Genomic DNA, 16,582 nt, shown 5'->3' on the forward strand with positions numbered 1-16,582 from the left:
AAAACGGGAAAGATATTATCTAATCCACCGGGTTGCTGTGAGAGTTAAAGGATATATTCTATGTACAGTACCTGGGACAGAATAAACATTCAGTAAACATTAGCTATTACTATATTATTGTATAGTTAATCTTTTAGCCAATCTTCTTGAAATAGTGCTTTATAACTGTCTATTTATCACTACTTCTTGTGTTTACCTATCTCCTTCTATTAGAATCTAAGTGTCATGAAGACAGGGACATTTTTGTTTACTAATATATCCTCAACAACCTGGAACAAGGCCTAGTACATAAGACACAAACATTTATTTCTTTTTGGGGGGCTGACGGAGCGCTTCAAGAGTCAGCTTGATTTTTTTATTTTTTATTACTTGAATGAATGATCAAACATACTCCTCAATGCACAGCAACTGGCTTTTGCAAGCACCAATTCACCAAACCTTCTCTCAAAAATATTAAATCCAATAGACACTTTACACTCCCTATCATATTTCTATTCCATGTGACATTAAGTATTCACTCATTCCTTCTTAAAACTCATTAGGAGAGAGGATCCAAGATGGCCGAATAGGAACAGCTCCAGAGTGCAGATCCCAGCAAGAACAATGCAGAGGGTGAGTGCTCACTGCATTTCCAAACAAGTTTTCACTGCCCACAGACCAGGAGATTCCCAGGCCGAAAAGTGCCACAAGTTTTCAGCAGAGCTGATGCCGTGGGTTGGCACACAGAAACTCACACAAATCTGGGTGACTGTTTCAACTAGCACCTGGAATGCCTGGGAGACAGAGTCACCCATTCAACTGAAAGGGAGAGGGCGGAGACAGGGAGCCAGGCGATCTGGCTCTGTGGATACCACCCCCACAAAACAAGCAATCTGAAATGCTCTGGATTGAGAGTTTCCCAGCAAGTTCAGCTGGACCTGGGACGGCTCAGCTCACTGTGGGGAAGGGCATCTGCCACTACCGAGGCAGTATACCACTACCAAGGCAGTTCACACAGCAGCTGGGCAGAGCCTGCAGCAGTTCAGCAATACCTCTGCTGGCAGACTGACAAGACTACTCCATGCAGGGAAGAGTATCTCTGAAAAAAGGCAGTAGCACCTCAGGAACTTATAAATAAAGCCAACCTTCCTAGGACAGAGCACATGGGAAAAGAAGCAGTTATGAGTTCTACTGCAGCAGACTTAAAGGTACCTGCCCAGCAGCTCTGCACAGAACAACGGAGCTCCCAGAACAGCACTTGAGCTCCTATAAGGGACAGACTATCTCCTCAAGCAACTCCCTGAGCCCCGCATATCCAAAGAGACACCTCATAAAGGAGAGCTCAGGCCGACATCCAGCAGGTACCCTTCTGGGACGAAGATAACAGAAGAAGAAACTGGCAGCAATGCTTACTGTTCTGCAGCCCCTGCGGGTGATCCCCAGGTGAGCAGGGTCTGGAGTGGACCTCCAGCAGTCCTGCAGCAGAGGGGCCTGACTGTTAGAAGGAAAATGAAGAAACAGGAAGAAATAGCTTCAACGTCAACAAAAAGGACATCCACTCAGAGACCCAATCCAAAAGTCACCAACCACAAAGACCACAGGTAGATAAAGCCACTAAGATGGGAAGAAACCAGCACAAAAAGGATGAAAACATCAAAAACCAGAATGCCTCTCCTCCTCCAAGGGATCACAACTCCTCACCAGCTAGGGATCAAAGATGGATGGAGAATGAATCTGATGAATTGACAGAAACAGGCTTCAGAAGGCGGGTAATAACAAACTTCTCAGAGCTAAAAGAACATGTGCTAACCCAATGTAAAGAAACTAAGAACCTAGAAAAAAAGGTTAGATGAGATGCTAACTAGAATAAACAGCTTGGAGAATATAAATGACTTGATGGAGCTGAAAAACACAGCACAAGAACTTCACGAAGCATATATAAGTTTCAATAGCTGAATCGACCAAGCAGAAGGATATCAGAGATTGAAGATCAACTCAATGAAATAAAATGAGAAGGCAAGAATAAAGAAAAAAGAGTGAAAAGAAATGAACAAAGCCTCCAAGAAATATGGGATTATGTGAAAATACCTAATCTACGTTTGATAGGTGTACCTGAATGTGACGAAGAGAATGAATCCAAGCTGGAAAACACTCTTCAGGATATTATCCAGGAGAAGTTCCCCAACCTAGCAAGGGAGGCCACCATTCAAGTCCAGGAAATACAGAGAACACCAAAAAGATATTCCTCAAGAAGAGCAACCCCAAAGCACATAATCATCAGATTCACCAGGGTTGAAATGAAGGAAAAAATGCTAAGGGAAGCCAGAGAGAAAGATCGGATTACCCATAAAGGGAAGCCCATCAGACTCACAGCAGATCTCTCCACAGAAACCCCACAAGCCAGAAGAGAGTAGGAGCCAATACTAAACATTCTTAAAGAAAAGAACTTTCAACCTAGAATTTCATATCCAGCCAAACTAAGCTTCATAAGCAAAGGAGAAATAAAATCCTTTATGGACAAGCAATTGCTGAGAGATTTCATCACCACCAGGTCTGCCTTAATAGAGCTCCTGAAAGAAGCACTGAACAAGGAAAGGAACAACCAGTACCAGCCACTGCAAAAACATACCAAATGGTAAAGACCATCAATACAATGAAGAAAATGCATCAACTAACGGGCAAAACATCCAGCTAGCATCAAAATGGCAGGATCAAATTCACACATAACAATATTAACCTTAAACGTAAATGGGCTAAATGCCCCAATCAAAAAAAGAAGACTGGAAAATTGGATAAAAAGTCAAGACCCATCAGTGTGCTGTATTCAGGAAACCCATCTCTCATAAAAGGACACACATAGGCTCAAAATAAAGGGATGGAAGATTTATCAAGCAAATGGAGAGCAAAAAAAAAAAAAAAGCAGGAATTGCAATCCTAGTTCCTGATAAAACAGACTTTAAACCAACAAAAATCAAAAGAGACAAAGAAGTGCATTACATAATGGTAAAAGGATCAATGCAAAAAGAAGAACTAATGATCCTAAATATATACAAACCCAATACAGGAGCACCCAGGTACATAAAGCAAGTTCTTAATGACCTACAAAGAGACTTAGACTCCCACTCAATAATAGTGGGAGACTTTAACACTCCACTGTCAATATTAGACAGATCAATGAGACAGAAAATTAACACAGATATCCAGGACTTGAACTGAGATCTGGACCAAGTGGACCTAATAGACATCTACAGAACTATCCACCCCAAATCCACAGAATATACATTCTTCTCAGCACTGCACTGCACCTACTCTAAAACTGACCACATAAATGGAAGTAAATCACTCCTCAGCAAATGCAAAAGAACAGAAATCATAACAAACAGTCTCTCAGACCACAGGGCAATCAAATTAGAACTCAGGATTAAAAAACTAACTCAGAACCACACAACTTCATGGAAATGGAACAACCTGCTCCTGAATGTCGACTGGATAAAAAATGAAATGAAGGCAAAAATAAAGAAATTCTTTGAAAACAACAAGAACAAAGACACAATGTACCAGAATCTCTGGGACACATTTAAAGCAGTGTCTAGAAGGAAATTTAGAGAAATAAATGCCCACCAGAGAAGCAAGGAAAGATCTAAAATCAACACTCTATTGTCAAAATTCAAAGAGCTATAGGAGCAAGATTAAAAAAACTCAAAAGCAAGCAGAAGATAAGAAATAACTAAGATCAGAGCAAAACTGAAGGAGACAGAGACACAAAAAACCCTTCAAAAAATCAATAAATCCAGGAGCTGGTTTTTCGAAAAGATCAATAAAATAGACAGACTGCTAGCCAGATTAATAAAAAAGAAAAGAGAGAAGAATCAAATAGATACAATAAAAAATAAAAAAGGGGATATCACCACCGATTCCTCAGAAATACAAACTACCATCAGAGATTACTACAAACAACTCTATGCACATAAACCAGTAAATCTGGAAGAAACAGATAAATTACTGGACACTTGCATCTTCCCAAGCCTAAACCAGGAAGAAGCTGAAACCTTGAACAGACCAATAATAAGGGCTGAAGTTGAGGCAGCAATTAATAGCCTACCAACCAAAAAAAGTCCAGGTCCAGATGGGTTCACAGCTGAATTCTACCAGACGTACAAAGAGGAGCTGGTACCATTCCTTCTGAAACTATTCCAAACAATCCGAAAAGAGGGAATCCTTCCCAAATTGTTTTATGAGATCAACATCACCCTGATATCAAAACCGGCAGAGACTCAACAAAAAAAGAAAACTTCATCAGGCCAATATCCATGATGAACATAGATGCAAAAATCTTCAATAAAATGCTGGCAAACCAATTGTAATGGCACATCAAAAAGCTTATCCATCATGATCAAGTAGGTTTCATCCCAGGATGCAAGGCTGGTTCAACATATACAAGTCTATAAATGTAATCTACCACAAAAACTACAAACCACTGATCAAGGAAATAAGAGAGGACACAAACAGATGGAGAAACATTCCATGCTCATGGTTAGGAAGAATCAACATCATGAAAATGGCCATACTGTCCAAAGTAATTAATAGATTCAATGCTATCCCTATCAAGCTACCAATTACCTTCTTCACAGAACTGGAAAAACCACCTTAAACTTCATATGGAACCAAAAGAGAACCCACATAGCCAAGAAAATCCTGAGCAAAAAGAATAAAGCTGGAGGCATCATGCTACCTGATTTCAAACTATGCTACAAGGCTAAAGTAATCAAAACAGCATGGTACTTGTACCAAAACAGAGATATAGACCAATGGAAAAGAAAAGAAGCCTTGAAAGCAAGGCCACCATCTACAACCATCTGATCTTTGACAAACCTGACAAAAACAAGCAATGGGGAACGGATTCCCTGTTTAATAAATGGTGTTGGGAAAACTGGCTAGCAGTGTGCAGAAAGCAGAAACTGGACCCCTTCCTGACGCCTTACACTAAAATTAACTCCAGATGTTTTCAAGATTTAAACATAAGACCTAACACCATAAAAACTCTAGAATAAAACCTAGGCAAAACCATTCAGGACATATGTATAGGCAAGGACCTCATGACTAAAACATCAAAAGCATTGGCAACAAAAGCCAAAATAGACAAATGGAACCTAATTAAACTCCAGAGCTTCTGCACAGTAAAAGAAACAATCATTAGAGTGAACCGGCAACCAACAGAATGGGAAAAGATTTTTGCAATCTACCCATCTGACAAAGGGCTAATATCCAGAATCTACAAATAACTAAAGCAGAATTACAAGAAAAAAAATAAACCCATTCAAAAGTGGGTGAAAGATATAAACAGACACTTTTCAAAAGAAGACATTTATGAGGCCAACAAACATATGAAAAGATGTTCATTATCACTTGTCATTAGAGAAATGCAAATCAAAACCACATTGAGATACCACCTCATACCAGTTAGAATGGTGATCATTAAAAAATCTGGAGACAACAGATGCTGGAGAGGATGTGGAGAAATAGGAACACTTTTACACTGTTGGTGGAAGTATAAACTAGTTCAACCATTGTGAAAGACAGTGTGGTGATTCCTCAAAGACCTAGGAATAGAAATTCCATTTGACCCAGCAATCCCATTACTGGGTATATACCCAAAGGATTGTAAATTCTTCTGTTATAAAGACACATAAACACATGTGTTCATAGTGGCACTGTTTACAATAGGAAAGACCTGGAACCAACCCAAATGCCCATCAATGATAGACTGGACAAGGAAAATGTGGCACATAGACACCATGGAATACTATGCAGCCATAAAAAAATGATGAGTTCCTGTCCTTTGTAGGAACATGGATGAATCTGGAAACCATCATTCTCAGCAAACTGACACAAGAATAGAAAATCAAACACCACATGTTCTCACTCATAGGCGGGTGTTGAACAATGAGAACACAGGGATCATACATTGGGGTCTGTTGGGGGGGGGGCCAAGGGAGGGACAGCAGTCGGGGTGGGGAGATCAGGGAGGGATAACATGGGGAGAAATGCCAGATGTAGGTGACAGGGGGATGGAGGCAGCAAACCACATTGCCATGTTCGTACCTATGCAACAATCCTGCATGATCTGCACATGTACCCCAGAACCTAAAGTACAATAAATAAATAAACTCATTAACTGCTTTGGCTCCCATGACATTACTCTCTCCTAAGTTTCCTCGCCTTTGGTGTCTTTCCTAGGTTCCTCATCTGCCAAGACCTTAAAAATTGGTATTCTGCAGTGTTCTTTCCTTGGCCTAGGGCTCTTCCCTCTACACAAGTGATTGCCAAATGCAGAAATACCAATGGGGGCTTTTGCCAAACTATACTTTCCAGGGTCTGAGAATTGCTGCCTCAGTCAGTCATTATTTACAGGAAAGAATTTTATAACACTCCACTATGCTGGGAAAATAAAAAGGTTGTGAACTCCTCTACCTACTCTTCTTGGTTAACTTTCTCCACAATTATGTACCACATGTGTAGTAATGACTCCATGGGTGTTTATATTCATGAACCCTCTCTTGAGTCAGGGCTAGAATATCCAAATGTATCCACTGAATTTTCCTCATGCACATCAAACTGAGTTGATGTCTCCCACAAGACCTGCTCCTCTCTTGTGATGCCTCTGTCAATGAATGTCACCATCTGGTCACCAACTCCAAAAACCCAGGTTATCTTTGACACCTCCTTTCTCCCACACCTCTCCACATCCAGTCAACCAAATCCTGTTGACTCTATCAACTAAAGCATTCTTAACCCTGTCCCACCTTCGACATCTCCAATGTCTTGCTCAAGTTCAGGCCTTCATCCCCCTCTTTTTCAGATAATAAGAGCCTTCTAATCACCTTCCCTAACTGTAGGTCAGTGATTCTCAAAGTGTGGTCTCCAGACTAGCAACATCAGTATTGCCTGGGAATTTGTTAAAAATGCAAATTTCCAGGCCCCACTCCATACTTACTAAATCAGAATCCAGAGATGGGTCCAAGTGTACTGCAGTTTAACAAGCCCTCCAGGTGATTCTGATGCATGTTAATCCAGGCTTATCCCCTTAGTAGTCTTCAAACTTGGGTGAACATTGCAGTCACCTGATATAGTTTAAAATATTGACACCTGGACCTTACTCCCCAGGTTAAGTTCATTGGTCTAAGATAGAGGAGAGAGCTGAGAAAGTTCCCTCAAGTGATTCCAATGCGCACCCAAGATGAGGAACCACTGTGGTAGATCCAGTCTCCACAAAGCCAAAGTGATCTATTTAAAATGCAAAGCTAACCTGATTAAAAACTTTCAATAGCTCTGTGACAAGTTAAAAAAAGTCCAAGCACCTCAATTAGCATTTAGTATCCTTTTTAATCTAACCCTTGGCTACCAATATGAGGAAAGCACCATAGTGCAGAGGTAAAGAATGTCAGTTTGAGGCCAAATGATCTGAGTTTAAATTCCAGCTCTCCCATTTAGTAGCTGTGAAACCTCAGGCAGCTTACTTAATCTTTCAGTGCTTCAGTGTCTACCCCGTGGGGTCATCGTGAGGATTGAATGAATTAATACATGTAAGTCTCATTAGGACAGTTCCTGACACACAGTAAAGCACTCAGTGGATGCGGCTTATTCTTATTCAAGATGCCACCATCTACAGCAGGCGTCCCCAAACTTTTTACACAGGGGGCCAGTTCACTGTCCCTCAGACCGTTGAAGGGCCGCCACATACTGTGCTCCTCTCACTGACCACCAATGAAAGAGGTGCCCCTTCCTGAAGTGCTGCGGGGGGCTGGATAAATGGCCTCAGGGGGCCGCATGCGGCCCGCGGGCCGTAGTTTGGGGACGCCTGATCTACAGGGAGCCTACGTCAATGCTTCCAAATTGAGAACTCAGTTTATCAGTTATCAGGCTATAGTGATTATCTGCTTATATACCTACAGTACTTTGGTAATATCTGTAATTTCTTTGTAAATACTAAAATGGTGCCTGATATATAATAGTTGTTAAACAAAACTGGTAACAGGAGAGAAACCATACAGCAACATTATATTTTAGCCTCAATTTGTTTTCGGTAGCAGTAATATCAGCAGGAATTATGTAATACTTTTAGACTATTCAGTTCCCTCAAACACAACAGCAGAAACTTTCAAAGCCAAAGTGAACAACAGCACCATCCTGAACTGAAATAAAGTACAGGTTTTTTTTTTTCCTTAAGTATTGGGTTTTCTATTGCAGGGTCTCTGTGTCATATGAAGCAGGCAAATTGGGGATGTGTTGTCTTTTCTGTCAATAATTCTACATGATACTATTAATAAAAGTATCCTGAATTCTAAAGCATTCAAATGGAAATAATTATATTAAGTACCACTGCAAATTAGCAGATTGCTAAGGAGACAGCTTTTCTACCTGGGAATGACTGAGAAGCTACTAAAAAACATGATTCTTTCCCCTTCCAAACGGTATGCAGCAACTAATAATAAGAACTGAAGGAAGGTCTAAGACATCAAAGAAAACCAAATTATAACCCAAATCCACAATGTATTTACCTTTAAAATACCATCAATGGTGCCCTTATAAAGATCCACATGTCCCACAATTGCCCTCTGGTTCATCATGCGAGTTCGCACCACATCAACCGGGTTGGAGGCCAGAGCCCCAGCCAAACCACACGTAAAGCTGGAACTAAAAGGAAAACTTTAAGTAGGCAGATTTCCCCACTTCCACTCCCTGCCCACTTAAAACAGAAATTAGGCCAAACATAAACTGTACAATAACTCAGGCCCATCAAATAAGACCTGGCACTTGGCCTTTCACTAGAATCTAAAGAGAAAGGACATTTTTCTAAAGAGACATCATTTAACGGCCATCCCTTCAGTTTTCAATCTGAAACTCAGCCTCTTTTTTAAAGGAGAGCTTCTAAACTTAACAAGATTCCTAAGTAGAAAGTGTCATGTACCATCTATTAGTTGCATTAATTTTTCAAACCACAGCATCATATGCCAAATGCATTTGAGTAACAAAAGATCACAAAGGTTGCAAAACAAAGAAAATGTAAAATGAGGTTATCAGCAGTCTTTAACCAAAAAACTGTGCTTTAGTTTCACAGATCTTATAAAATTTTACCCGATTTCTTCTGATTCCCATTGAGAAAAGTTTGCTTTCTCAAACAAAATTAACCAAAGCAAATAATAGATGTGCTTATTAGATATAGAGGCTGTGTATGGCTAAGTACAAATCAAATAGACCTCTGATAGGCTGCTGTATTAGACACCTAGGATTTCTGTGAAGTATTAAGTGTTCACAAGGCTTGAAGTTCTGATAAGAGGAGAGACAAGGGTATTTAGACCATACGTACCAGTTATTGAATTCCACCTGAGGATTTCAGTAAAAGAGGCTTTTTGTGCTCAAAATGCTGGAAATGAAATGAGCACATCCCATCCTACTTACACAAAGTGAGTCAAAATGGTGTCTCCCATCATTCCTGACAATATTAAGTGCTTCTTAGTAATATCATAGACTGGTAGCTCTACTCCCACAACGATGGCAGCACGCTGAGCAGTTGGAACCACACCCTATGAAACACAAGTGACATTAGGCACCAAGGAAATGCAAAGGGAATGATGTCTTAGAGTGAACAAAATAGGTCAGGAGTTGAAAAGCAACAGAAAAATACAGTCTGAAGTACAGAAGTCACTCTTCAAATCAATGACTAATAACGGAACATTTATAAATTTCCAATTCATTTGCTATGCTAAAAATAAAATAATTGATATGACAACCAAAGCACAAGAGACAAAAGAAAATATCAGTTGGACTTCATCACAATTAAAAACTTTTGTGACTCAAAAGACACCACCAAGAAAGTGAAGAGTCAACACACACAATGGAAAAAACCATCTGCCAATCACATATCTGATAAGGGACTAGTGTCCAGAATATATAAAGAACTCTTACAACAAAAAAGGCAAACAATCCAATTTTAAAATGGCCAAAAGACCTGAAGATACTTCCTTCAAAAAAGATACACAAATGGCCAATAAGCACATGAAAAGATGTTAAACATCATTACTCACTAGGGAAATACAAATCAAAACCATAAGGACGTACTACTTCATACCTACTAGAATGGCTATAATGATTTTTCTTTTAAGTAAAAGAAGGCCAGGTGCCATGGCTCATGCCTGTAATCCCAGCACTTTTGGAGGCTGAGGCAGGAGGATCACTTGAGCAGGAGTTCTAGACAAACCTGGGAAACAGTAAGACTCTATCTCTTAAAAATTTTCTTAAATTAGCCAGGCATGGTGGCATGTGCCTGTAGTCATAGCTACTTGAGATGCTGAGGTGGGAGGATCATCTGAGCCTGGGAGGTTGAGGCTGCAGTGAGCCATGATTGCACCACTGCATTCCTCCTTAGGTGACACGGCAAGATCCTGCCTCAAAGAAAAAAAAAGTAAAAGTGTAACTGTTGGTGAGGATGTGAAGAAATTAAAACCTTTATACACTGTCAGTGGGAATTTAAAATGGGGCAGCCACTGTGGAAAACAATTTGGCATTTCCTCAAAAAGTTAAACACAGATTACCATATGAGCGAGCAATACGACAGACACCTAGGTATATTCCCAAGAGAACTGAAAATATATGTTCACACCAAAATATATACAGAAACGTTCATAGTGGCATTATTCATAATAGCCGAAATGTACAAAGAAGCCAAATGTTCATTAATCGATGAAGGGATAAACACAGTGTGGTATATCCACACAATGGAATTAATACTCAGCCATAAAAAAGAATAAAATACTGATACATGCTACAACATAGATGAACCTTAAAATCAGTATGCTAAATGGAAGAAGCCAGTCACAAAAGTCTACACGTTGCCTGATTCCATTTACATGAAATACCTAGAACAGGAAAATCTATAGAGACAGAAAGTAGAGTAGCAGGAGTTGTTTACAGCTAGGAGGGCTGGGGGAAATGAGAAGTGACGAGTAAAGGGTAAGGGTTTCTTTCTGGTAATGAAAATGTTCTAAACTTAGTGGTAATGGCTGCACAAATCTATGAATACACTAAAAACAAATTGTGTACTTTAAAGACAGTGAATTTTACGTGAATTATCCCAATAAAGAAATATTGGGAATTATCATTATAAGATGTGAATTATCCCAATAACGCTGTTATAAATAAAATCATGAAGCAAAAATCAGTGGGGAGAAGAGAGCTTCCAAGTTTAATTCACAGAACTTCAGATGTGCAAAAAGGACAAACACTAGAGTGACAGCAAAGGTATGAAGAAGCAAGAGGAAAAGCCAAGGGAAAGTGGTCTTTCGCTTACATGTCCTGCTGTGGTAACAGTACCAGTGTTTCACTCACTGGCACGATGCTCCTGTCACAACCCACATTACAACACAGGGTTGCTAGAGCATTAAAAGTCACATTTTTTAAGAACATTAATGATATGAGAAAATGCTTATGCTATCATGTTAAATAAAGCAAGGCATAAAATTATATATAGTATTATTCTGTCTTCAGGGGAAAAGGTATACACACACAATGCTGAATTCTTAGAAAGGATTATAATGAAATACATCAAAATATTTTTTTCCTCTGGTATTAGGGAAAGAGATGTTAATTTTCATTTTTATGCCTATCTATTTCTTCTTACATGTTCACAACGAATGTTTTACCTTTATAATTGTGTTTAGGTGTCACTTAAAATTGAAAATAACATACCATGGGGACATATGCTTTCTGAGATAACTACCATATTAAAAAGTTTTCAATCAACTCTAAGTTCCCAAACTCAATTTATAAAGTGGGGCTGCTCTGTCTATGGAGTAGCCATTCTTCATTCCTTTACTTTCTTAATAAGTTCGCTTTCACTTAAAAAAATAATAATGAAGTGGAAACGACATAGCTGTGCCAAGATGCTTGACTGATACGGCGGACTAGCCGAAGGGTGCCTTCCTTGCTGGCTCTTCGACCTGCTTCTCATAAAGAGGGTAACCTTCACAGAAGACTGATTTGGTGAACAGTAAAGCCCCAAACTGGAGCCCACAGACCAAAATCAGGCTATAGATATGTTTTGAGTGGCCCATAGTGTTTCCAAAAGACTAAATTGGCTGTTAATGTGTAAAAATCAGGGTATTTCACACAGAAATGCAGATTTCCAGCTTCTCTTGAAAGGTCAGAAAATCTGACCACACTGGGCTCACCATCAACACATGGCAGCCATGGGTTGGAGCTAAGGAGTAGCTGTCCTCTTTCAACCGGGACTGTGCTCTTCAGGACCACAGTCTCCACCACACTACTCTCTCTCCAACTCTGTGGTAAGCGCCAGTTATGCTTTGTTATTGTACTCATGCTATTTTTTCTTACAATGAAGTTAGGAAGAAAGTAAAACGATTTCAGTACCCATGTTACAATCAGAGCAGGAAAATAAAGCAGACTAAGATGAGGACGTTTGAAGCAAAATGCAAATATATTTTCTTACTGAAATGAAAAAATAAGTCCTATATTTTAAACATGCAATAAAACATGTCTGTCTCAGAAGAATACATTAAACAATGTCCTTTGCCTCTTCATGTTAGGTGCCTAGATCATGTAAGTAGCCTGGATCATAAAAACAGTTATGTTCAGTTTCTCAAAAAACAAACATAGATTTACCATACAATCCAGCAATTCCACTTTGGCTATATAACCAAAAGAATTGAAAGCAGGGTCTAAAAAAGATATTTGCACACCCATTTACACAATAGCGTTATTCATAATAGGCAAAAGGCAGAAGCCATTAAATGTCAATGGTTGAATGGATAAACAAAATGTGGCATATGCATACAATGGAATATTATTCAGCCTTAAAAAGGAAGGAAATTCTGACACATGCTACCATATAGATAAACCTTGAGAACATTATGCTAAGTAAATTCAGCCAATCACAAAAAGATAAACATCATATGATTCCATTTACATGAGGTATCTATATTAGTCAAATTCATAGAGACCCAGAAAATAAAATGGGGATTGCCAGGGACTAGGGGAAGGAGAAATGGGGGGTTGTTTAATGTGAACAGTTTCAGTTTTACAAAACTTAAAGAGTTATGGAGATCGGTTATACAACAATGTGAATGTACGTAACACTAGTGAACCATCAAAAACGGTTAAGATGGTAAATTCTATGACTACTGTTTACTACAATAAACACAGTAACCATACACCTGTGAAAAAATCTCCAATTCTATTTATTCCTCTGTGTTTGTTCCTTGTCATCAGTTTGTAAAAAAGTTCTAGTTAGTTCTATTTTTCTGGCTTTAAATTAGACATATCACGAAAATGTACCCTGCTGTTAACAAAAAGCAAACCTCAAGGATCATTAATGGATGCAAAGATCATTCGTTAGATGAAAGGTGATTAAATATTAGGATATATGCATGTTATTAGAATATTATCACCCCCAGATTACTTGCTAATTGCAAAGGAAGGAAAAAAAAAACTTTCTTTTACAATGGTGAGATCTGGTGGATATCAACTTACCAAGGAATCAAACTTGGCACCACTAATCATGAGACAACATAATATTATGTGCCTCTTGCTGTGATGTAGTATCAAATACACAGCTTCACCTATGAGGCACCCTAACCAAAAATGTTTAACATGAATCTAATCAAGCTAATGGACCCTACCTACAGTTTATAGGAAATACAAAAGATAAACAAGTTAAACACCATGAGGAAATATTTTATAAGAAAACTAGCCTGGCCAGGCATGGTAGCTCACATCCGTAAGCTCAACACGTTGGGAGGCTAAGGCCAGAGGATCACCTGAAGCCAGAAGATCAAGACCAACCTAGGCAACAAAGCAAAACCCTGCCTCAAAAAGGAGAGGAGGGGAGGGGAAGAGAAAAAGAGAAAAGAGAGAGAAAGGATGGACAGACGGATGGACGGACGGACAGAAGGAAGGAAGGAAATAAGCCTGGTCACATTAACAGGAAATTTTAATATGGGCTAGATATTAGGTATTACAGACTTGTTCACTTTCTTAGATACGATAATGGTATTGTTATTGGGTAGAATATCCTTATTCTAAGGAGATGCATAATGAAGTATTTAGTTGAGTGCCATGATGTCTGCAACCTACTTTTATTTAGCTTAGCTAGAGAGAGAGAGAGAGAGAGAAAGAGAAAGAGACAGAGAGAGAGAAAGAGAGAATATATACATGTAAACAGATAAAGCAAATACAACCAAACTTTAACAGTCTTCAAATCCAGCTCATGGATATATATATTTCATAGTTCTATTCTTTCCATTTTTCCTTATGCTTGAAATTTTTTATGCTATAAAAAATTATAAAGGAAGAAAAATAGCAAAGCTCTCATTTTTATTTAAAAGCATACTAATAGATTTCCCATTCCACTCTCTGCATGTTCTAATAATTTTATTAATATTACATTAAGGATTAAAAAGTTATAGCAACAATGACAACCGAAAAGCAAAGTATAGATAGAAGACTGAAAGATAACATGACAAAATGTTTAACAGAGATTATCTCTAGGCAGTGGGACCACTGGATTTTTTTTCTTTTTACTTTTCTATATTTTCTCAATATTTTATAGTACATGTTAAACTTTTTAGGTTAAAAAATTGTTTAAGATAACAGCTTTATTATTATTTTTTTTTGAGATGGAGTCTTGCCCTGTCGCCCAGACTGGAGTGTAGTGGCATGATCTCAGCATACTGCAACCTCTACCTCCAGAGTTCAAGCAATTCTCCTACCTCAGCCTCCTGAGTAGCTGGGACTATAGGCTTGCACCACCATACCCAGCTAATTTTTGTATTTTTAGGAGAGACAGGGTTTTACCATGTTGGCCAGGCTGGTCTCGAACTCCTGACCTCAATGATCCACCTGTCTTGGCCTCCCAAAGTGCTGGGATGACAGGCATGTGCCACCACATTCAGCTGTTAACAGGTTTTGAACATAAGCATTATAAAGACACACATCAGGGCTGGGCGCAGTGGCTCACACCTGTAATCCCAGCACTTTGGGAGGCCGAGGCGGGCAAATCACGAGGTCAGGAGATCAAGACCATCCTGGTCATGGTGAAACCCTGTCTCTCCTAAAATACAAAAAATTAGCTGGGCATGGTGGCTTGCACCTGCAGTCCCAGCTACTCAGGAGGCTGAGGCAGGGGAATTGCTTGAACCTGGGAGACAGAGGTTGCAGTGAGCCGAAATCATGCCACTGCACTCCAGCCTGGCAACAGAGCAAGATTCCGTCTCAAAAAAAAAAAAAAAAAAAAAAAGACACACATCGTCGTGTTAGTATAGAACAACTACATTTACTGTGAACTAGATCAAAATGGCCATCTCAAATAATGTAATAACTTTCCCCACCTACACAATCCCCAAATATCATGCAGAAATAAAAGGCCAATGATAAGTTTTGGGCCTTTCAAAGGAGATGAGGAGTTTCTTACTTTAGTTTTTTGATTATAATTCACGATTTTATGGCTTTATATATAAAAAAGTATTCTTTGCAAATTGTAGGAACTGGGAGTGTAGAATAATGCCAGGAAAAGAGTACTCACCCTCCACAGACCTCTGGTGCCTTCTTGTTGGTATATGTCGATAAAGCTTCCAATCATGCTCCCTTGGAACAAGCTGCCTTGAGCCTGCATTCGAATCTAAAACAAAAAGAGGTGAACGTTTTATTTTATCACAGAACCAAAATGCTGAATCCATTTTAAATTCATCTAAAATTTATAAAACAGTATTTGGGAATCCCAGAAAAATATCTGCTACTATGATGAAAATACTTAAACTGTGTAGAAAAAGAATATACTTTGTGTAAAAGTGTATTTTATAAAGATGATTTTCATCGGCCTCACATTCCTCGCACTAAGTCTATTATTTCTGGAGCTAGAAGAAAATTTGGGGAAAACAAAGAACAAGTGCTCAGCAAGAGCAAAAAAATGATTCATTTAGTGAAAAACGAGAAACAATATCCAAAGCAACAACTATACAGATTGGTTACACATTTATTTAATGGAACCATAAAATTTTGTTGTAGGATGGTATTTGCTGACACTGAAAGACATCGAAACTTAATCGCTAACCAGAAAGAAAAGACTGCAAAGTACTATATCATTTTTATTAAAAACATGTAAACTTAAATATCCATAAGCACAGCAAAGAGACAAGATGAACATTTAAAACCAAATACTGACAGTGGCTTATGTCTGAGTGATGAGGCTACAAGTAAGTATTTTTCTCGTCTGTGTTTTTTCTGCCTTCCATATTTTTCTACATTAAACATGCATTGCTTACATAATTACAAAAAGGAAAAGTTTTTAAAATATAATTTTATGTTTATGAGACCTTAAGTTGAATTCTATTTATAAAAGCATGATACTATATTCTGCCAAGTGGCCTTTGAGAGCTGCAAGAAAGGAGAGATAGCATTAAATGGCCACGTAAAAGGTTTGGTAAATTTCCCACAGACTCTGCACACATACAATCCTAGTAATCAGTCACTAAATACTAGTGGCCCAAATGTAGGCTTGATTTTTATAAAGCACCATGCGACCATTCTAGGT

The 16,582-nt window shown here is 38.8% G+C and overlaps 1 protein-coding gene across 3 annotated transcripts in view; it reads right to left on the minus strand.

Moving 5' to 3' along the window:
- Positions 1 to 16,582, minus strand: part of SLC25A14 (solute carrier family 25 member 14) — a 39,454-nt gene that overhangs the window by 4,557 nt on the left and 18,315 nt on the right. For all 3 annotated transcript variants that reach the window (XM_010341735.3, XM_010341734.3, XM_003931124.4), the window contains 3 exons: positions 15,575 to 15,670; positions 9,439 to 9,563; positions 8,538 to 8,673 (listed from right to left, as the gene is read on the minus strand). In XM_010341735.3, coding sequence (XP_010340037.1) covers positions 8,538 to 8,673; positions 9,439 to 9,563; positions 15,575 to 15,670 — 357 coding nt within the window. The remainder of the gene's footprint in view (positions 1 to 8,537; positions 8,674 to 9,438; positions 9,564 to 15,574; positions 15,671 to 16,582) is intronic.

This window comes from Saimiri boliviensis, chromosome X, assembly GCF_048565385.1.
Source record: "Saimiri boliviensis isolate mSaiBol1 chromosome X, mSaiBol1.pri, whole genome shotgun sequence".
NCBI classification, from domain to species: domain Eukaryota; kingdom Metazoa; phylum Chordata; class Mammalia; order Primates; family Cebidae; genus Saimiri; species Saimiri boliviensis.